The sequence below is a fragment of the Erythranthe guttata genome, chromosome 7 (assembly GCF_056151865.1).
Source record: "Erythranthe guttata isolate IM_541 chromosome 7, IM_541, whole genome shotgun sequence".
Taxonomy (NCBI): Eukaryota; Viridiplantae; Streptophyta; class Magnoliopsida; order Lamiales; family Phrymaceae; genus Erythranthe; species Erythranthe guttata.
Window position 1 is genome coordinate 12,083,366 of NC_142539.1, and position 23,823 is coordinate 12,107,188.

General features: G+C 34.9%; 2 protein-coding genes across 2 annotated transcripts; both read right to left on the minus strand.

Moving 5' to 3' along the window:
• Positions 1-5,221: 5,221 nt before the first annotated feature.
• LAP3 (Calcium-dependent phosphotriesterase superfamily protein) lies at positions 5,222-8,465 on the minus strand. The gene is made up of 4 exons (XM_012977702.2): positions 7,985-8,465; positions 7,099-7,383; positions 6,832-6,999; positions 5,222-5,669 (listed from the first exon to the last, which is right to left on the minus strand). The coding sequence occupies exons 1-4, from the start codon at positions 8,353-8,355 to the stop codon at positions 5,246-5,248; spliced, it is 1,248 nt and encodes a 415-aa protein (XP_012833156.2). The 5' UTR covers positions 8,356-8,465; the 3' UTR covers positions 5,222-5,245.
• A 4,124-nt stretch (positions 8,466-12,589) lies between these two features.
• SKIP16 (SKP1/ASK-interacting protein 16) lies at positions 12,590-16,806 on the minus strand. The gene is made up of 5 exons (XM_088820965.1): positions 16,286-16,806; positions 15,052-15,777; positions 13,877-14,095; positions 13,074-13,180; positions 12,590-12,836 (listed from the first exon to the last, which is right to left on the minus strand). The coding sequence occupies exons 1-5, from the start codon at positions 16,487-16,489 to the stop codon at positions 12,758-12,760; spliced, it is 1,335 nt and encodes a 444-aa protein (XP_088677091.1). The 5' UTR covers positions 16,490-16,806; the 3' UTR covers positions 12,590-12,757.
• Between the last annotated feature and the right edge of the window lie 7,017 nt (positions 16,807-23,823).

The window sequence follows — 23,823 nt, forward strand, 5'->3', positions numbered from 1 at the left end:
GTTTAATTTTAATTGAGAATCGATCAAATTCAAAAAAAAAAAAAAATCAGTTACAATGGGAAAATTATTTTGTGCTACTAAGCACGAAACCAAGCAATTTTGGAAATAATGGGTCCGTTTTGAGTAGAAGTACACGAAACGAAAACTTTGTTTCATGCAGATCTACACAAAATGGACACATTAATTCAAAAGTCGCTTGGTTTCGGGCTTAGTATCACAAAGTGGAGACGTTCTTTACATATACCACATTTCGTGTAAATTTACATAAAACAGAGATTATGTGTCGTGTAAATTTACACGAAATTGTACAATTTTTTTTATTTTTTATTTATTTTTATTACTTATTTTATTTATACATTAAATTAAAGTGTTTAACGTCTTATTCCACATATGGCAGGCAAGTTGAAGGCACTTATGCGAACAGCTGCTTCTGATGCTGAGTACTAGGAACATGAGTGTATGACTATGTCGGTGCGATATAGGAGAGCTGCGGAGAAGTGGGAAGTCGGTTGGTCATGTCGATGCTGATGTCGGCCCTTCCCATGTTGCGGAAGAGGTGACGGAGTCCACACGGAGATGAATGTTGTTGTACCTCATGGAGGTCGTGGAGCTCGAGGACGTGCAACCGGATGATGTTGTTGTTGTAACTTGTTTTCGATTTTTCAGTGTATTATTAATTTGTTTGATACTGAAAATTCTCTACTTTTACAATGAAAAATAAATTGATGATTATGACTAATTATATTGTCTTTTGTCCACATAGTTAATGTCTTCATACTATCAAATTTGATTACGATCGTGAGATTCTTGTTCTTGTTTCTGTATAAACAGAAACATTAATAATTAATTTAAAAGAAAAGGAATTGTACATTTACACGAAATACAATGTGCATTTCGTGTTATATACCACGAAATTCTCACTGTATTTTGTGTAAATGTACACAAAACACAACATAATTTTGAACAAAAGTTGTTTCGTGTTGCATTACACGAAATGAGTGAAAAAGTCGAAATTCGATAAAAAACGTGATTTTTTTTTAACCTCAAAATCGATGTCAATTTCATCGAGGTTGATAATTGTAGTGCTCTAACTGATGTTAAAAAAATCACGTTTTTTTTAAGTTTCAAAATTTAGAGATCGAAAGAATTTGGAAAATGTTTTTTTTTTTTTTTTTTTGTTTTTTTAAATAAATTATTTCCCACTGCCGGTGGACAAAAACGAACTATGAATTGTAAACCCTTTTAAAGATGTAAAGTGGAATCAACATGCATTTTAATATTGAAATTCAGACGAGGTTGGATAAAGGCAATGGGACGTGGAAACGCGTAGGAGTTCAGAGATTTTGCATTTACTTAGTTTGGATAACTCTTGATAAAAATAAATTTAAAGTTCTAATAAAATATTAATTGCATTTTTATCGATTTTGTTCTTATTTAATTGAAAAATAATTAAGGATAAAGATATTTTAGTATTTTATACGCTATGTTTTGTATAAGGGATAATTAGTAAAAACCCCCAATTCATTTACTTATATTAAGTGGATATAACCTCATTTACATTATTAGTGAGAACCCCACCTTATATTAAATAATTATTTTTGACATGACTAATATATCTAATTTGCCCTATTATATCTAAAATAATCAAACCTATTTCACGTTCTCTCTATTTCTCTTATTCTCTCCTCTCTCTTTTCTCTCTACATACCGCCGCCTCCAACCCTCTTCCATCTCTGCGCCGCCACCGCCTCCATCCCTCTTCCATCGTTACTCTCTTCTCCCAACGGTGTTCCTCCCTCCACTGACGCGAAAAGAAGACGGTCTTCACCCCTGGAATTCTCTCGTCAATGACGGCGTTAGGATTTTCGTTAGGGAGAATGATCGAGACTATGCAGCGACGCTAGGGTTGATATTGTGCTGAGCTTTCAATAGAGACCACCGCCAACATTGTTTCATTGTCGTTGTTATTGTTCTTCTTCTCTGATTTTTTTTTTGGAACCCAATTCTCGAATCTTAATTTTCTTAATTTGAGTTTTTGGTGAATTCTTATATTGAAGGCTAATTTTGTGCTCAATCAATAGTATAATGGATGTAGTTTTTGTTGAAATTGTGTGGTGTTATTTACATATTTATAAATATTTTCGTACAGCAATATAGTTGTTTTCATACAACAATATAGTTGTTTTCGTGCAGCAATATAGTTGTTTTTATTACTTTTTAGTTGATTGTAATAATTTATTTAACAAACAGTTGATTTTGATAAATGAGAGTTGCTGGAGATATATAGTTGTTTTAATCATAATTGTTTTAATAACAGTTGTTTTAATAATAGTTGTTTTAGCTGAAGACAAAAAAATATAGTAAAAAAAATATTTTTTTAAAATAATAAAAATTTAATAAAATATTATTTTAAAATATTATTTTTTTAAATAAGGAATAAATAAAAAAACAAAAATTAAAATTAAAATACAAAAAAAAGTGCATTAAATAGTGTATAATAGGTAGTGAATAGAAGAAGGGTAAATTTGAGAATAAAAAAAGAATGGGTCTCTTACTAATAAAGGAAAAGAAGCTGAATCCATCCTTATTAAAATAATACTAGAAGGATTTCTCACTAATAGTCCATTTGTATAATCTATTCATATTTATTGGATTTCTCGTACATGCAACAATCCAAAACAACATATGATATGAGACAGATGAAGTATAATATATATATGGTTAGCCTTGGGTGTTGACAAAATTATATAAGATTCATTTTCCAAATAGGGATAAAATTAATTTTAAATCCCATATTAGGGAGACCTTCCTAAAGTTAAATACTCCCAAAATTGCCCCTATGATACTCATTCAAAACAGAAAAGTGTACAAAATATGCAATTCCGCTGAATCGAAAATCCACTTCTAATCTATCCAAAAAATAACTTATCCCAAAATCTTGAGCCCGCCCCTCGAACTTTTTATCAAAAATCCTACAATGTCTTCATTCTCGAAAACATTTAGAAAAATGGCGGTCACAAAAATCTGAGAAACCTGCTACGTTTTTCCGTTTGTAAATTAGGGCAAGAAGAAACTTAGATTGGTTGGCCGTCTTCGTCATTAATGTTCTAACCACTTCGGTGGGAAAAGTAGTCGTTTTCGCCATCTACAACCACCGAATACCTAGACGAAAACCACAAGTTTTGACTGACGCTCACAATAATTTTATAGAAGTTTTTGGTTATAAACGTGTATGGTTTTCCATTTTCAATAGCATGTTCAAAAATCTACTATTTGCAAAAGATGTCATTTCCGTATATAATTTAAGGTTCCGAATGTCCACCACGGGTTCTTCCAACAAGAAGATAGTGCAAAAATCAATAGAGAGAAGTATTATTAGCACGCTTTCTAAGACTTACTTTTTTCTATAGACATGATAAGAATTAAGATGTTCTTATTAAAAAGAGGTAATGACAAATAGGCTCATGACAAGGACACTTAATTAAAAGAGGGACATCCAACTTTTTTGTCTTTCAAATAAATCCAGCCCATTCAAACTTATTTGCAAATAAGGAAAATTCTTTTATATATACCAAAATTACCCCTAATTCATTGAAACACAATTTAACTTCAATTTCATGATTTACACCCCAATTTAGCCCAATTTCATCAATTAACCAATTTTAACCCTAATTTCAATTTTGACCCGCCACCACAGGAGACCGCCGGTTGCCGCCGTTGACTTTTTTTTTTTTTTTTTTTGTGTTCCTGAAATTTTTTTCCGGCCGGTCAACTGTCGTTGACCGTCGGGTCTCCGGCGTTGGTTTTTTTTTTTTTTTTTTTTTTTTTTTATTTTTTTTTTCTTATAATTTTGTTTTTTCTTAAAAAAATATTTTAATTAATATTACTGTCTTGGCTGCTAAATTATTGTCTCCAGCAGTTATTTAACTGTCGGAGACAGTAATTTAACTGTTAATTGACTCTTTTGTTTTTTTTTGTTCTTCAAAAATATTTTAATTAATATTACTGTATTCGTTGCTAAATTACTGTCTCCAGCAGTTATTTAACTGTCGGAGACAGTAATTTAACTGTTAATTGACTTTTTTATTCTTAAAAAAATATTTTTAATTAATATTACTGTATTCGTTGCTAAATTACTGTCTCCGGCAGTTATTTAACTGTCGGAGACAAAAATTTAACTGTTCATTGATTTTTTTTTTTTTTTCCTTCAAAAAAAATTATTTTAATTAATATTACTGCCTTGGATATTAAATTACTGTCTCCAACAGTAATTTAACTGTCTTAGACAATAATATTAATAATATTACTGTTCGGAAAAATAATATTCATAATATTACTGTCCCAAACAGTAATATTACTGTCTGAGACAGTAATTTAGTAGCCAAGACAGTAATATTAATTAAAATATTTTTTTTCTAAGAAAAACAATTCCAAAAAAAAAAAAAGTCAACGCCGGAGACCGGCGGTCAACAGTGGTTGACCGGCCGGAAAAAAATTTCAGGAAAAAAAAAAGTTTCAAAAAAAAAAAAAAAAAAAGCCAATGCCGGAGACCGGCGGTCTCCGGCGGTCAACGCCGGAATCTGGCCGAAAAAAAAACATTTCAGAAAAAAAATTATTTTCTGAACAAAAAAAATTTTTGGGGGTTAATGTGATATATTTGTTTAAATTTGGGGTCAATGTGTAATATTAGTGAAGTTAGAGTATAATGGGTGGAATTGATAAGAATTATATTATTGAGGGTATTTTAGACTAAAGAGATGGGGATGAGCTTAATTGAGAGACTATTGTTTTTGTGGACCAAAATGCATTTAAGTCCCATGATGGGCCTTTTTTTCCATTTTCCCTATTAAAAAAATTTCATTTGCTCTCCAACAGCTTATTTAAAAAAAAAAAAGTAAGATCTTAAAAAAAAATTACCAAATAGAAAAACTTATAAGCTATTAAACATCTCATAAGCTTCGCCAAACACCCTCTATATAAAAATAAAAACCCAACATCTCATACTAATTAACAACTAACACAATCCAAATTATTACAAAACAAGGCCTCATACCATGAAAATCAAGACATTGTCACAAGCCACAAAATAACATAATTTAAATAAACTCCCAAAACAATTCAAGTTATTAATTCTCAATATATATATATATATATATATATATATATATATATATATATATATATATATATATATATATATATATATATATATATATATATATATATATATATATATATATATATATCAATAGGCTTGTTGTAGTAGAGGAGGCTCATATGGAAGAGTGGCAATATGGTTATGAGCAACAGTCCCAATCCACAACCTCCCTTTTACCTCTCTGACCTCACTCACCAATTTCATGACGTCACCATTCTTGTCATCAAGTACATCCAAAATATTTCCCTTGTCATTTAGTAGTGCAATCATAGTGTACATTCTCATCCCCGCAAACCTCGCCAAGTACCTCATCGGCACCGGCAGTCGAAAGTACACGCTTCTAAGCCACGGGTTCCGCACGAACACCTCTTGCGCTGCGGTCCTGCAGCAGTCGATCGCTACCCAGAACTCGCCCCTCTCGTTTACTCTTACGTTGTCCGGGAATCCCGGGAGGTTTGCGACTAGCTCTGTTTTCCCGCTCTTTGGTCCCTCGAGGAAGTACTTCATGATCCTGTGGAAAAATATGTGTATAGTGACTCCAACATTTTTAACTAAAATAACACTAAGGTGGTGTTTGCAAAAGCTTTTTGAAAGTGATTCTGAGTTTTTTTTTTTTTGCTTATAATCTGTTTTTAGGTGTTTGCAAACCCAACTTTTGTTTTTGCTTCTCTTAAAATAATTTGTTTTAAGCTATTTTTTTAAAGTATCTATAACTTTTTTTTTTCAATTTAAGTTCATTTTCCGGAATATTTGCAAACATTCCAACTTTTAGAAATAAACACTTAAAACCAACTTAACTCACATCACTAACTTCTGCTTTTAAATAAGCTTTTGCAAACACCACCTAATTAATTAAGTTTTTAAGTTGTGACTAAGGTGGTGTTTGCAAAATCTTATTCAAAAGTAGAAGTTACTGATTGTGAGTTAAGTGGACATTAAGTGCTTATTTCTGAAAGTTGGGGGTGTTTGTAAATTATCTGGAAAGACAATTAAAATAGAAAAAACAGGTACATGACTGCTTTTAAAATTATAGTTTAAAACAACTTATTTTTAGATAAGCAAAAGCAAAACTTGTTTTTCAAACACCTAAAAACAAAATATCCGCAGAAAAAAGCTCATAGTATATTTTTAGTAGCTTTTGCAAACTCACCTAAATATTTACCGGTCTTTTTTAAAGATTGTCACACAAAATACGATAAAAAGTAAATGTTTGTAAAATTTAATTACAATAGTATTTAAAAATAGGATCATTGAATCTCTGTTAATTATGTTATTGACCATGCAATTTATGTGGGCTATGTAAGATGAACCAGATGAATGTGTATCAATTGAAGATAAACTAATACGAAGTAGAAAAAAAAATGACAATCGTACATTTTTTTATTATGGTAAAATGACAGAGAATAGAGATCAAAATTTTAAAAATTAAAATAAATTAAATAAATATTTAATTTTAATAGTAGTTAATGTTAAAAATTCAAATCATACACATAATTCATCTTTTGAAGACTGAAATTGTTAATTTTCCTTTCTGAAAAAGTGGAACCAAATAGACTAAAATAAAATATCAGAAAACAAAAATAAAATTAAATTAAAAGTACTTAACAATTTTTATTTTTTATTTTTTTATTGGGTTAAAAGGGGAAAAAGAGTAATTTTACATACATATATACCTGCAATTTGTAGTTTCTGTAAAGAGAAGAAAAGACTGATCCTTGGATAACTGAACTCCATTAGGAAATGCCAATCCTTCCAAGACAACATGCGTTGTTTTCGTCGAAGGATCGTATCTAAGTAGTCGTCCCGTCGCTTCGCCTTCCAACAGAATGAAAAAATGGTTCCTACATGCAATTTTATTAAATATTGCCAATTATTAATCATCCACTTTTTTTTTTTTTTTTTTTTTTTTAAATGTACCAAAAAAAAAAAATTACACTCACACTCGGTTGTATCTCTTGCTAGTATCGGTGAAGAATATGGATCCGTTTTCATGAATATCGAGATCGTTAGCGAAAAGGATAGGGTCCCCATCGACATGTGTGGCCAAGGGGGTCGCCACCCCTCCACTGGGTCCCACTACCATAAGGCCATAATAAGCATCCGCTATGTATAGATCGCCACTCTTTGTGTCGAACCTTAGGCCGAGTGGTCGTCCACATTCCGACTCCATCTTCCATTGTTTCTTTGTTGTCGAATCCACTCCTTGTGCACATTGCTTCTCGGACCTAGGTAGTCAAAATCGGGATTTTAATTATAATTGAAAGTGGGCCGGGTTTTACATATCTTTGTAAATTTATATAGTAGCATACCATATTTTATATATCTCAACATGTATAAAACATCTCCTAACATTATAAAGTATGCAAAAACATAAATGAAACATGATTTTTTTTGTGGTTGTTAGGTTATTGGATTAATTCTTGGTCATTGTTGTTCATTATTTACACTAGGGTTCATTCTTCCACAATCGGAATTAGTCACGTTACTTGAATAAATTAAAACGTTCAATAGGGTCGGTGTTGAAAAAATCGAGTTTGACCCGCTAAACAAATTGACTTCTACGTAAAAAATTTAAAATTCATAGTAAACTCGTAGAGTTTATAGATTATAGGAATTTTCTAGTCCCAAACTCGAAGGACTTAACTTGGATTCGGAATCGACTACGATTTTATAGATTATAGGCTAGTAAATTCGCGAAATCCAAACATTTTATGATTCTAATCGGGATTTTAGCTACATGCAAAAACCACCTTAATTTTGTGACTAACAATAATTCGTAAGGAAGGACAATACAGACAGAAAACTAAACATAACAAAAGGCAATACCAATTACGCGAGACGAGAGCGAACGTTTCCCAACCGGATTCTTGACCCATCCACCTCACGACCCGTCCATCGCCCAGCCCAGCGTAGGGCCCACGGCCCAAAGAATCGAATTCGAGCGATTCGGGCCCGAAAATCTCGTCCTTAAATTCCAAATTACCGAGCCCTAAACGGCTCCGATTATCCCAAGGCCAACTCTCCATCACACTCTTGTAAGGTGCAATGTCATTCTCCACGGGGCTAAAGTCGAGGCCTCCAACCGGACTCAACTCGAAAGGGTCCATCACCATGAAACTCAACACCAATACAAACACCAAAATGTATGGATGTTGTAATAAAACACCATCTCTTATTTGCATTATTCTCTTCTCCATGTTTTTTTTTTTGTTTTCTTGTTTTTACTACAAGTTAGACTCTGGAGAATGTTGTTGTTATTATAGGATGAGAAACATGCATGTAATAATTGTGATGGAGTTTGTGGTGGAGGGTAGGTTTTTTCTTTATTTTTTTTATTATTTATTTTTTATATATATATTCTTGTACTGATATTTGGTGATCATGTATCTATGCTTACTATTATTATGATGGTGACCTACAACTAACTGTATTATTGGAATGCAAAGAGTAGCAAGTAAAACTAACAAAAAGAAAGAAAGAAAATATAATATCTATAAAAATCATCCATGTTCATGCCCTTTTAGCAAATTATGTGCAAGGTCTATAATGCCTTGAACATAAATAAAAAGAAGGGTAAATTCCACTTTACCCCCTTGTACTCTGCTCGTGAAGCACTTTACCCCCTCGTACTCTTAATTTTATCGATTTACCCCCTGTACTTGTACAATTTCCCAATACAACCCTCTTCGTCAACTTTTTTCGATTTTGACTCTGACGCCATTTGGTCAACAGTCAAAATATTGACTTTTTTCGATTTTAACTCTCGAGTATAGAAAAGAGAAAGTTTCACACATTCGTATATTTTTTTTTCTTTGCATTGGGTGGAATCGATCAATTTTTGGTTCTTGATTTTTGCTAAGTTAGGGCTTCAATTTGGGGATATCTTGGAAGGGGAAGTGGTGGGAGAAGAAGAAACGACAATATTGACTGAGATAAACGACGCGTTATAGGCAGTGGCAAATTTGTAATTTACAGAGTTGACCAAACGACGTCAGAGTCAAAATCGACAAAAGTTAAAGGATATGGCTCTATTGGGAAATTGTATAAGTACAAGGGGGTAAATCGATGAAATTGAGAGTACGAGGGGGTAAAGTGATTCTCGGGCAGAGTACGAGGGGGTAAAGTGAAATTTACCCTAAAAAGAAAACAAAAGTAAATTATCAAAAAAAAAAAAAACCCTAAGGGAAGATCAAATTACTAAAAAACCCTTACTCTATGCAAGAAAAAACCCCACGTTACGACCCCTTGTATGTTGGGGGGCCGGTGGTCGGTGATGGAGACTGGAAACAATTTTCGGTGAACAATAACATCACATAGGTATGACAAAATTACAAAAAGCCCCATCATGTTTGGGTAATTACAATAACTCCTCAACTATAAATTTTTTACCCGTCCACCATTGTGGTTTCAAACTTAGTGGAATCATCTTGATTATATGCAATATTACCACTTTTGTACCCATTTTATCCCATTCGAGCTCCACATTTTGAAGCATGATTATAAGGTGTGTTTTTTGACTTGTATATACGAGATTATGGTGCATCAGAAACTGTATTTTTATAAAAATAGAGTACAAACTAGAACATATTTCACGGAATCTAGATGATTATATTGAATTTGACACTATATGGGGAAGATGATTCATAGTTGAGAGGTAGATGTAATTATCCAAACAAGAGGGTATTTTTTTCGTAATTTGACCATATCTCGGGATGGTTGCAATTTACCCTATATTATATGTTAATTAACAAATGAAATTTCTAAATTCTTTTGTTTTAATTCGATCCTATTTGTTTTATTTTTTGTTTTTTTGTTTTTTTTATGAACAAAATTTCCATTCCAATTTTTTGGAATTTTTTATATCTAATCAGTTATTCAATTTCTTCTTTTTTTTTTTTTTTTTTTTTTTTCTATTATTCACTCATAATTTTAATTTACTAGTTTGAGAAAAGCTTCTCGGTGAAAAGTAGAAAGAAAAGAAAAGAAAATAGAACACTTTATAAATAAGCCCATCAATGAGTACTTACTCATAAAGAGGTTCACATAATAAACTCTTTTACAAAAAAGTTAACACATGGTTCAGAGGTTTGTAAAAGACTAAAATAGTTCTTCATACTTTAATATGATTTACTTTAATCTAATCCAATTTGACCCCAAATTTCACAAATTAATCAATTTTGACCAAAAAACACATTTTTATGGACAATTTCGTCCGTCACCGCCGGTCTCCGTTGACTTTTTTTTTTCCTTCCTGATTATTCTGCCCGTATCCGGCATTGACTTTTTCGATATGTTCCTTTTTTTTGCCTTCCTTATTTTTCCGCTACCGGTTTTCGGCGTTGATTTTTTTCGTGTTTTGTTTTTTTTTAACATCTTTTTGCCCCATTTAAACATCACTATTGCTGTGGTTGACAATAATAGTAACTATATTATTGTTAAACACAGTAAAATTAATTATACTACAGTTTAACACAGTAATATTGCTATATTAATCTCTAGCACATTAATATTAACACAACAAAAGTCATTATTATTGTGTAATAGAGTAATATTAATATGTTGACCGTTCAACAAAATTAAACATAATAAAAAGCCAAAAAAATTATATACTGTGAGTGACAGTAATTTTACCATAACAACAGTAATATTATCGTTCAACCACAATAATATTATTGTGTTTACAATAAGATTTACATAATACACAATAATATTATTATGTTACTCCGTGAATAACTCAAACAAAACCAAAAAAACCCAAAAAAGTAATTATATTGATGTAATTGACAATAATATTATTGTGTTTACAGTTATTTTACTGTCAACGACAGTAATATAATTACGTTGATTTGTCAACAAATCAAACAAAATTAAAAAAAATTAACAAAAAATAAATAATAATATTGTCGTTGCCTCTAATTGTAAAGTCAACGACAGTACAATTACGTTAAGGTACTGTTAGTGATAGTATAATTACATTATTTTATTGACAGTGGCAGTATAACTACCGTTAATGACAACACAATTACGGTCAACGTTTAGCGGCGAACATAAAAAAAATAAACCACTAAAAAAATTGAACGCCAGAGAGCGGCGCTAAAAGAAAAAAAAGTTAACGCCGGAATCCGGCGGCGGAAAAAAAACAAACCGGAAAAAAAATTCCGAAAAGTCAACGCCGGAAACCTGCGGCAAAAAAGTAATTTTTGAAAAAAAAAAGAAGTCAAAAATGAATTTTTGTGGTCAAAATTGATTAAATTAAGGGTACAATTAAGAATTGAGTGTAAATGGTTGGGGGTAATTTTGTCATATACATAAATTTTTCCTTTATTATAATAAATATTAAAGGAATGTGCTTATTTGCAAAATAAATATAACCCCTAAACCTAGAATAATAAAGATGGTTGAGCCCCGAAAAGGTATGAGGAAGCTAGATTAAGTGAATCGATCAATTACGTAGTGCCATCTTTTTTATAAAGTGGTCGTCGATTTCTTTATTCAACTAGTAATTATGAATATATGCTTTCTATTTGTCATCCATAGCAATGTGTTATGGACTTAAACTTCGATATTCACGAATTAACGCTCCTCATACTTGTTCAATTTTCATCCCTCGCCAATATGCTAAACTAGCATGACTCGAAAGTGTACAAGAGTGCAAGTGTTTAAGAAAGAGCACAAGTGATGGAGAATGCTAAAGAATACTTTAATTTATTGACTGAATTCTTGGATAATTACAAATGAACGAGACTACCCTTATTTATACAACTTCACCTCCTCAATGGATGATGGTGATCATCTTGCTAATAGAATGGATGATAGTGATCATCTTGCTAATAGTTAAGATTAACTCCATGGAAGATTCTAGAAGATATTCTAAAATCCTCCAAGAATCTCTCCAATTGGGCCTAATTGCTTGATTGATCAACTTTAGCCCCTTCACTTCATCGAAAAACTGGGCATTTTTAACAAGTGGCTTAGTTAATAGAGCAAAAGAGTATTGACTATTGAGTATCCAGTATCAAGTGTTCAATAATTTGCATGCTATCTTACTATCACTCTTGGATTATAGAAGAAACTAATCAAAGAAACAAATTTAAGATCATACAGGAATAAGCGAGACAACAAGGGAAAAAAAAAGTTCACAAGCCACAGGAAATTTTACCGGTGCCTCGATTTAAGAGACTTTTAGCACAATTACACAGCTGTTGAGATTACTATCTATATGAACACCATGAATTCTTAGTTGCGATTTTTGATTTTCAATTAATCAATCTCTTTTTGTTCGCCCAACGACGAAAATCAGCAAGAGAAATTCCGTTTTCTTGAGGGTTTATAATCTTGTAGGTTGGGTAGAAAAACTCTTTTAAGGGTAAATTAATTAGTCTTAATATAAAGATTACCTATGAGCTCTTTTTACTAAAACAAGAGAAGGGGTTGTTGTCCTTAGCCTATTTTATAAGGGATTTTTGGCCAATAATCCATTGTATATCAGATACAAAACATGCTTCAACAATGAAAATATGTCAACCACAGTAAATACATAACTGATAAAACAAACAAACACTTCATCAGCACTTAATTGACTTTGTAAAACACGTTTTGCTAGAAAATATAGTCGGGCAGCTGAAGGGGAAAACGAGATACTTCGACTGCAAACGGTTCGCCTTTTGGATCCGCTAATCTGAAGACACAAAGGCCTCCAATTAATATATATACATATATACATATATATATATATATATATATATATATATATATATATATATATATATATATATATATATATATATATATATATATATACAAAATATATTAACTGCTACTAACTGAGTATTTCAAGATTAACACTTCTAACTTTTAAATCGAGTTCTAAGTGTAATTTGTTATATTTTCTTTAAATGTAGAAAATTATATTTACCTTCCGGGAACAAAAGTAAAAGACCCTTCGATAGATCCTCGGGAAGCCATTAGAGATGTACAACTTTCGTACACAAACTCGTCTTTACCTGGACGTAGAAGAGGAAACTGCACGTACACAATTTAAATAAAGGTCAAATAATTGGGGAAAAAAAAAAACCACAGCCCTAAAATAAACTGTACTCCATTTGAACATGCGAGAAGTCTCATTTTTTAACCACAGTATAGCATAATTACGATTTCAGAGGTGTTTATAAAAAAAAAAAAAAAAAAAAAAAGAAAGGGTAAATTACGGCTACCCGCCTGAGGTAAGGTCAAATTACCAAAAAACCCCTCCTGTTTGGGTGATTACAACCAGCCCTAAACTATGAATTTTCTTACACGTCCACCCTTGCAGTATCAAATTTAGTGAAATCTTCTAGATTACGTGGAATATTCTCTTGTTTCTACCCGTTTTACCGGTTCGAGCTCCATATTTTAAAATAAGATGATCATAAGTTGTGTCTCTTGGCTTGTAAATAATGGATTGTGGTACATCAAAAACAACATTTTTCCACAAAGCGAGTACAAACTAGAGAAAATTCCACAGAATCTAGTAGATTATGTTGAATTTGACACCATAAAGGTGGACGTGTAAAAAAAACTCATAGTTGAGGGGTGGTTGTAATTACCCAAACATAAGGGGTTTTTTCGTAATTTGACCTTACATCAGGGGTGGCCGTAATTTACCCAAAAAAAAAAAGCATAGAAACTGATTTATCATATACTGAAAGAATAAGAAATAAACGGGAAAAGAAAACAAACCTTTCCTATGACAGCTTCTCCGTTTACATCATCAACGACATCATCATTAGCGCGTATAAGCCAGTGTCTCCAATATAATTGGCACGAGTTGTACTTCACACCACTCACTACACATCCATTAGTAGAAAGTGACAGTCTTACGGAATAAGCAAACAAATACTTCTCCGTTTCGTTTTGAAGGTTACTGAACTCGGGCACAAATGCAGCTGAAGCACGAACCTTTCATCAAAATCGAAAAATTAATTTTTAATGAGTACCCAATTAATTTTTATTTACTTGCCAATGCATACAACAAGCAATTTTCCGAGAACTCGAAAAATAATTTATAACTCGAATACCCCATAGTGCATGTGTTTCTGTTTTATATGGTTTTTTTAAAAGAAGTATAGAAGGCGGAATTCGAAAATCACATGTGCTCAGGTCATATACTAACAGGGGCAGAAATCGGATGGATTATATCGGATTTAGCACTTCCGGAAAAAAAAATGATTTTTTTGGAAGTGACAAACTAATTCCAATTCTATTCCAAAAAAATCAGAAAAATTGGAAACTGGAATGAAAAAACTTGTTCCAAAATTGTAATTTATGGGATCGGAATCAGTGGAATTCGAATAATACCAATTTTGAGTAACCTAAAATATAAAATACATAATAATTTAGATATTGTTATTTTCGGGGAAAAAATCGGAATTTTCAAAATTAAAATCCAATCGGAAATCGGAATCCCATATATATTCCAATTCCGATCCCAAAAAAAATCGGAAAATTGGAATTTGGAGAGAAAAAAATTGTTCCGAAATTGGAAAAAAAACGGATCGAAATTGACGGAAATCAAAAATCCTGTTCCAATTTTCACCCCTAGACACTAATACCAATTTTGAGTAACCTAAAATATAAAATACATAATAATTTTGATATTATTTTTTTCGGGGAAAAAATTGAATTTTTGGAAATTAAAATCCAATCGGCAATCGGAATCCTATATATATATATATTCCAATTCCGATCCCAAAAAATATCAGAAAAATTGGAATTTTAAATGAAAATATTGTTCCAAAATTGGAAAAAAAACATATCGAAATCGACGAAAATCAGAAACCATATTCGAATTTCCACCCATAGAAGAACACTAATACACTACATTCAAGAACTAAAAAACACAACAATTTAACTACCTTAACACCGTTTGTTACAGTAGAGGAGCAAAGCGGCAAGTTCTCCGGGAACAGATTAACGCTTCTAACTTTTTCCTGCGTGCGTACTTTAACAACACCATCCTGCAAACGACGAGCATGTTCTTCAAGCCACAAAAGCATACCGTCATGCTCCTGGTCAACACCTCTCGACCCGATCAACTCACCGGGCACACAAGGCATCATTTCTCCATCCGAGACAAGATTCCTCGTACCCACAAAAACCTGACCGCTCCCACAGTTCAAGAAAAACATCTTCTCACTATAAGTAAAAGTAGCCGAAGCCGCCACGACAATATACTTGGGCCGACTCCCGAACCCGAGCCGACTCATAACAGCCCTCGTGTCGTGCATCACTTGTCTCAAGGGCAACAAGAACACATTCACTATGTGGTCGTATAACGTGTAGCCGCCGATAATGCCCAGCAGACTTGACGGTAAGTATCCGGTATCTTCTTGAGGTATTTCTTGAGGGTTTTGACCGTCGCAGAATCGGTAAAGGACCCTTGTGGGGAGAGGGAGTTTGACTTTCAATGACTTTTCGAAATTCTCGATCTCGGATTCGGAAGCACCCTTTCGTAGGGTGGGTAAAGATTCCGGAAAATTCTCCGACAGCCATTTCTTGAGCTTGCTCCAACAGGTGTTCACGCGCATGACAAGCGGCCATGGATACATGGAAAACGCTTCTCTCCATGCTAGATACGCTGCCTGCAGACGAGCTCTCATTGGTTAGACAAAACTTTTACCGAATATGCGAACAACATCAACATAAATTAAAGTCCGACTACAACAGATAATCTAAACTTAGCACTCACTACAACATTAAGGATTAATTCAACTGATTGAAAATTAATGCTATTTTAATTAAAATTTATGAATATTCACTATTTTTTTTTTGGACATTTTTAAATCGAGATAAGTAGTAATTAGGCAAGATTAAACATAGCGGAAACATCAGGCATTTCAGTATAGATTTCTAATTGGGTTCAATACTTATGGAATATTGAAGCATCTTCTAACTTCACCTAATTTTTTTTTTTTAAATTATTACCACAACTAAAAGATAGACATAATAAAACATCATATGAAAACAAAAGATCATAGAAAAATTATTAAAATTAAAAAATTACATAAAAAACCCAGGTTAATTTCACATTAAAATTTAGGAAGAAACATATTTAAAATAAATTTAAAAAATAAAAATAAAAGAAAAAACCTGGAAAGAAGAGGCGGGATTTCCGGAAGGATCGATTGGAGAAGAAAGATTGAGATCGTGGGAGCAGAATAGGGCCCAAATTGAGTCTTCAGAAGCCCAAACCCTAAATTGTTTGCTGAGGCAGGCGACGGAGGCTACTTCTTTAGGGCTCAATTTTGACAGGATTACGTGCATCGCTAATCCACCCACGCTCTCCAAATCCATTTTGATTGACTGATTGATTGATTAATTGATTAAGAAGACGCAGAGAGAGTATTTGTTCCTTGTACTCTTTTTCTTGCTTGCTTGTTTGCTTCTAGAGAGAGAAAGATGAGAGAGAGAGAGAGAGAGGAGTGGAAAATGGCCGACTTCTTCTTCTGGCGCTTGCGGATTTCTACGAGAGAGCTCAAAAATGTGATTTTTGTCTTGGTTATTAGCATAAATTGAAGTTATATATATATTTTTTTTTATTTTATTAAAATGTGTTTTTTGACAAATTCCATCCTCATAATATTATTTATTTTCCTATTTGCACTCTTCACTTGTATTTTATAGGCCAAACGAAATAAAATTCAACTATTGAGTTTTTGGCTGTGTAGCACCAAAAATTCAATCTTTTTAATGTTTATGTGATTTGGACACGTTTTTGTGTCCAATACTCGAAGGACATATATTGAACACCTTATGGACTATTTTGTAACAAATTTTTAAATATTTTTGTTATTTCCCTACTTATTTACATGATTTAATTATCAATTGTAAATTGATAGTTTATATTAAAATTTATTTTAAACATGTCTATAATGATATATAAAAGGAATTTATATATAAATAAAAACTTATATGTTTATATACCATATTTTTATAGATATAAGCTATTAAAATTTATTTTTATGTACTTGAACCACTTAAATTTGTTAAGCACTGACTGGTTCATGGATATTGAAATCACGAGCCAAATGAAAATGAAAAGGAAAATAAATACAAAGAATTTTAAAATTACGAGTAGGTTTGGTTTTCTAATAGAAATAAATGAAAATCGATTTTGTGGAATATAACTTTCTTTAATTTTGTTTGGTTTCTAAGGAAAAACGATGAGGGATACAATTAATGATGGACCGCGACTCCAACATCTGCCGCCACATAATATTTTCATCTTTTTACGTAATATTTTACACAAACCAAACAGAGCCTTAGTTTATTCTTCTATCGCTTAAACAAGTTTCAACAGTTTCTACCGTGAAATGTTGTTTGCTGAATCAGAACGAAATTTCTGAATATCTGTTAAGTGTATATTTTTACACTTAATTGTACCTTTTAATTAGAACTTTTGGTGTGTTTTAACGATAATTGGTGCTTAAAATGGTTATTATTTGTATTTTAGGTACAAATTGAAGAATTGACAACTTATGGGGAAAAAACTGCAAATTCGGAGAAAAAGTGGGCCAAAAGTAAAAAAATCAAAACTCTGAAGAATTAAAGACCAGATGGCCGTCCGGATTTCAGAACTAATTCTCGCACGGCCGTCCGGGTTCACGAAGTGGCGCAGTGAAGGAAGTTTAATTACACAAGGAAACCGCCCTCTTATATTTTTGCACCCTATTTAAAGGCCAAATAGCATACAATTAGGAATCTATCTTTTTACACGCGATCTAGGAGCACGAGAACGGAGCAACGAAGACGAAGACTTGACGAATCTTCATCATAGTTCTACCCTTTTTATTTTTATTCATAGCTTTTATGATTTTTCGTATATTTATTATGTTTTTCGTTGAGAACATGAGTAGCTAAGTTTTTAATCTAGGATTTTGTTGGAACCCTATGTGGTGATTCGAACCTATTTTCTAATATTATGCAAGTTTAAATTCTTCGATTATTTCTTCTATTTTGATCTTATTTAGCGCATGAACGTAGCTAATTTATGTTGCTATGTGTTATTGTTAGAATTGAATCGACAGATCGTTTTAATAATTAGAACAGGGATAGAAGAGCCTTCGAGTAGTTTTCACCGGATGAGTGTGTTAATTGCATGTATTATCGTAGACATATAGATAATACCTTAGGTAGACCGTTTACGAGACTTGTTATTTAATGCTTTATTCATACTAGGTTTGCATAGACATATAGTGAATCGTTTATGAATAATAGACTTATAATACACGCGACAGCGGGTTATGAGTAATTTTGTGTCTTGGGTTAATAATCCGGAATCGTAACTTGCATGATAGAAGATCAATTGGATGAAGAATTATCGCATAGGGGGAAGATAAAATCCTAGATCCGTTTTTATATTGATATTTTCTCGTGATTATTTGCTTTCTTAATTAGTTTAATTGTTTAATTGATTTAATTTGACAAACTCGCGTAGGCTGGATAACAATCATAATTGTTAGAATTTGGTACTTAGGATTAGGTAATTTGCGTATTCCCTGTGGGATCGACATCCGACTCTCACGAGTCAACTTTTACAACTTGTTTGCGATACGTACACTTGCGTGTTAGGTATTTAGCCCCAACAAGTTTTTGGCGCCGTTGCCGGGGAACTACGGCTAAATTATTTAATTATCCTAATATTAAATTTGAGCAATTTTTCTTACTTTAGCCATTTTATTTATTTTATTTAATTATTTTATTTGCTTATTTTATTTTTTATTATTTTGTTTTAGGTACTTTTTATGCGAAGAGGACACGACACGAACATGTTACCTCTTGACCCCGAAATTGAGCGAACGTTTAGGCAAGCCAGGAGAAATCAACGGTTAGCTCAAAACGCTCCCTCAACGATGGAAGAAGAGATTAATCGTAGGGAAGACGACCAAGGGCGCCGACCGAATGCGGTGGGGGAAATCGTCAATGAGCAAGAGCAACGCCAGCTAATTAATCCACCACCTCGTCAACGAGCATTGCATGAGTACACCGTTCCAACACTCAATGGGTTTCAATCAAGCATCCAGCAGCCCCCCATTGAAGCCAACAATTTCGAAATTCGAGCGGGACTCCTCACTATGCTCCAAAACAATGGGTTATTCAGCGGATTGGCTCATGAAGATCCACATCTCCATCTAGTGAACTTTCTCGAAACACGTGATTCGCACAAGATGAACGGAGTGTCGCCCGAAGCACTGCAACTCCGCCTGTTCAAGCACTCTTTACAAGGAGCCGCTCGAGAATGGTTACAACTCGCGCGCCGCACTCCATCTTGTCTTGGCCCTAGCTAGCACAACTCTTCATGAACACATACAACTCCCCAACAAAAACTAAGAGAATCCGGAGAGAAATTCAAAACTTCATACAAGAAGCCGGTGAAGCATTATTCGAGACGTGGGAGCGGTTCAAACAGTTAGTAAGGAGGTGCCCGAATCACGGACTTCTAGAGTGGCGCCAACTGCAAATATTTTACGATGGATTGCAAGACAACTCGAGAACCATGCTAGACTCTGCAGCTGGAGGAATGTTCATGAGTTTGACCTACGACGAAGCATACGAACTCTTGGAGCGAATCGCTAGAAACAAATACATGTGGGCATCGGATCGGTCAAACAGCGGAGCCGTTAAAACGGGAGGAATTTTGGAGTTAGACGGGGTCACTGCAATCACAGCCCAGTTAGAGAAGCTATCAAAGCAAGTAGCGGCTTTGCAAACTCAGCAAGTCCATGCAGTCCAAGCTCCCGACCAATGCGTAGAAGAAACGGAGTCTCTAAATTATGTGCATGACACCAACCGACAACAGAGGAACCCGTACTCCAACACGTATAATCCGGGATAGAAAGATCACCCTAACTTTGGGTGGGGAGGAAATCAGCAAGGACAAAGGCAAGCACCACCTCAAGGTCAACCGCCTAATTATTCACGACCAGCTCCCGGATTCCAAAATCCGCCTCAAGTTCCACCTCAAGGTGGAGACCTCGCGAATATCTTGGCCCAATTTATGACATCCACCCAAGCATCCATCCGAAATTTGGAAACGCAGATGGGTCAACTTGCAACCCAGCTAACCGCGAGGCCATCGGGAGCACTGCCGTCGAATACGGAAGATCCTCGAAAGAGCAACATCGAGCAGTCCAATGCCGTAAGTTTAAGGAATGGGCGACAATTAGAGGAAGCCCCACGAAAAGAGAAGAGAAGCACGGTAATCGAGAAGCCAAGAGTGATGGAAGCAAAAGAAACAACTCAAGAAGATTCACCGTCAACAGTGATTGCAAGAGCTCCTCAAATCCCATATCCTCAAAAGCTTCTAAAAAAGAAGCTCGATGCCGAGCACCAATGATTTTTGGACAAGCTGAAGGAAATCCACATAAATATTCCGTTTATCGAAGCCATTCAAAAGATGCCAAAGTGGGTGAAATTCCTCAAGGATCTCATGACAAAGAGGAATAAATTGCAAGGGGACGAGATGATCCAACTCACGGAGCAATGCAGTGAAATTCTTACACGGCACCTTCCACAAAAACTCGGCGATCCAGGTAAGGTCACTATTCCTTGTACTATAGGAGGTAAAAATTTTAGATCGCTCATTGATTTAGGCGCTAGCATTAATGTTATGCCTTATTCCACTTATAAAAATCTTGGGTTAGGTGAAATTGAACCAACGGCTATAACTCTTCAATTAGCCGATAGGTCTTTAGTTTACCCAAAAGGTATTTTAGAGAATGTGCTAGTAAAAGTGAACAAATTTATTTTCCCTGTGGATTTCGTTATACTTGATATAGATAAAGATAGGGAGATACCTCTTATTTTAGGAAGGCCGTTTTTAGCCACGTCGAAAACTCTAATTGATTGTGCTAGTGGTGATCTTACAATGACGGTGCATGATCAAACGATCAAATTTAACGTTTTTAGCGCTAATAAAAATCCATGTGATAATAATGATTGTTTTGTTATTGATCTTATGGATTTCACAAATCATGAAGATTTTGACGTTTTGATCTTGGACCATGGGAAAGCATCTTTGAGTGCAGGAGATGATGGCGGAAACGGTAGTCGGAAGGAGCAAGTTTATTGTGCGGACTCAATTTCAACTCCTCCGAGAGATAGTCAAAAGAGTTGGGGTGATAACAATGAGGAACGTGCAAGGAGGATGTGGCCATCTAAAGAATCAAACGAGCATTATCGGGGAGAGGAATTCAATCGCCTAGTGACTTCGGTCACGTTAGCTTGAACAAAGAAGGAGACAAAGTCCGGCTGAAGACTGTAAACTTAGCGCTTCTCGGGAGGTAACCCGAGATTTCGTTTTTTTTTCTTTTATTTTATTCTATTTTTTTATTTTTATTTTGTTAGTTTTAGTTTTTATTTTATTTTACTTAAAAAAAAAATATCAGACACACTAATAAGAAGTTTTTATTTTTTCAGGGGTTAAATTGCAATTTCTGCAATTATTCACACGGCCGTGTAAGAAAAAAGGCAGAAATCTCACACGGCCGTGTGAGATTCTCGAGGTGCTACTGGACAAATTTGAGAAAGGGCGCGGCCGTGCGGAATTTACACTGAATTCTCGCACGGCCGTCTGAGAAAAAAAGATGCTACTGCCCAAAATTGAGAAGGGGCGCGGCCGTGCGAAATTTACACTGAATTCTCGCACGGCCGTCCGAGAAAAAAAGAGGCTAGTGCCCAGAATTTACGTTTCGCACGGCCGTCCGAAAAAACAGTGTAATAAATCACACGGCCGTGCGGAATAAAAAACGGGCAGATTAAAAAAGGGTTTACACACCACAATTTTCACAATTTCAAATCCCCTCTCTCCCCCAGTTCCAACCCTAGCATTCCCCTTTCGAAATTTTCCCTTTTCTTTGACAAATTTCACCGAAAATTCACCAACTACACACATATACTACTCAAACACGGTGGTTTGTTGTTGATTTGTGCAGGGAGGATTCAAGAAAGGTGCAAATTTCTTAAAAACCCATTCAACAAGGACCGCCCACAAGGTGTTCGACGATTGGCCCGAGTCAAGTTTGGGGGAAATTTCGCACACCAATTCACTTAAAATCCCTTCCACAAGGCATTCTCACATCATGGGGAAATGAGGACGTGACGGGGAGGGCACCTCACAAGGCGAAGGCACTTCAAAAGGCAAGGGGAAGGGCAAGAAAGCCGATCAAATTCCAACCCCCGATGACGATGCTTTTTGTGTCGAAGGCGCCAAGGTTCGTTTTGAAAAACAAAAAGTGAAGAAACTTGTGATGGAGCGCGCATATGAGGTCACCCTTCCGCAATTGCACCGTTGCATCAAGAATTCCTACGACGAGGGTGGCAATCATTATTGGAACCGACGGAGTCGATCAACCTATCTTTGGTCCGCGAGTTCTACGCCAACACCCGTATTCTCCTAACTTCGGATAGTAAGACGAGCACGGTTCGAGGGAAGAGGGTCGATTGGAGTGCCAAGGCCATCAACTCCTTGTATAACATCCGACACGAGCTATTCAATTGGGAACAAATGCAACTCGCGGTAACAAGAGATCAACTCGGCGAAGTATTGTGCGATGGGCCCCCAATTTGGTCCGAATTCTCAACCGAGGAGGCATACGAGTTGGAGTGGAAATGCATCCACCAAGTAGGCAAGGCGTGCCTTACTTTCATATGCGCCAACCTCATCCCCACCCGCTCGTGGACTCACGTGGACCCCGAACGATGTGCTCTTGCATATTACATTCTAAAGGGCACACCGATCAATAATGGCGAAATCATATCCGACCGTTTTTGGATCTCCATGATCAACAACTCCAAGGGGTTCTATTTCTCTTGCCTCGTTACCGGCCTATGCAAGAAGGCGAAGGTCCCAACCAAAACGACGGATATTATCACACTAATTCGGAAGCCAATGAGTAACCTTGCGGCCCGACAATTCAAGGCACCCATCCACAATGGCGAGCAACCCGTCGATAGCCAACAATTAGCTCCACCCGAGGGTCCAAGCACAAGTTCGGACCGCCGTTTTCAAAGAAGAATGGAGCGGGAGTTGGTCATTACTAGAAATCGGCTTGCCACGGTGGAGCACAAGGTGAGCACAATCGAATCCCTTCAACGGTGGTCGGGGAAGATTCTCCAAGCCATTGTGCGCCATTTGGCGTGCGGTACTCCCGAGTGCGCCGAACCGGAACCATTGCCCGCACCGATTCTTGAGCCGGTACCCGAGCTATTGGAGGACGAGGAAGATGGTAATGCTCATGAGCACGGTGGGATTGGTGAGCAACCCGATGATGGTCCAGACGCTTAAACAGGTGTTTTCTATCCTTAAACTCCGGGCGAATCACATTGAGGGCAATGTGAATTTTAAGTTTGGGGGTGGTTAACTATTTGTTTTCTTTTATGTGCGCTGTTAAGTGTATATTTTTACACTTTATCGTATCTTTTTATTTGAGTTTTTGGTGTGATTTAACGATAATTGGTGGTTAAAAAGTTGATTTATTGTATTTTAGGTATAAATTGAAGAATTGGAAAAGTTTGAGGTCAAAACTGCAAATTTGGAGAAAATATGGGCCAAAAGTGAAATAATCAAAAATATGCTGAAATTGGCTGAAAACAGGCCCGCACGGCCGTGCCAAAATTAGCCTATTTTT

Bases quoted from the DNA above. Each gene is read 5' to 3' on its own strand.
- LAP3 (XM_012977702.2), bottom strand. From the start codon at position 8,355: ATGGAGAAGAGAATAATGCAAATAAGAGATGGTGTTTTATTACAACAT. The intron at 7,384-7,984 runs GTATTGCCTTTT...TTGACTACCTAG, and splicing joins GCTCTCGTCTCGCGTAATTG to GTCCGAGAAGCAATGTGCAC. The intron at 7,000-7,098 runs GTGAGTGTAATT...AATTGCATGTAG, and splicing joins AGCAAGAGATACAACCGAGT to GAACCATTTTTTCATTCTGT.
- SKIP16 (XM_088820965.1), bottom strand. From the start codon at position 16,489: ATGGATTTGGAGAGCGTGGGTGGATTAGCGATGCACGTAATCCTGTCA. The intron at 15,778-16,285 runs GTTTTTTCTTTT...GCTCGTCTGCAG, and splicing joins ATCCCGCCTCTTCTTTCCAG to GCAGCGTATCTAGCATGGAG. The intron at 12,837-13,073 runs GTAAATATAATT...TTGTGTCTTCAG, and splicing joins TTTACTTTTGTTCCCGGAAG to ATTAGCGGATCCAAAAGGCG.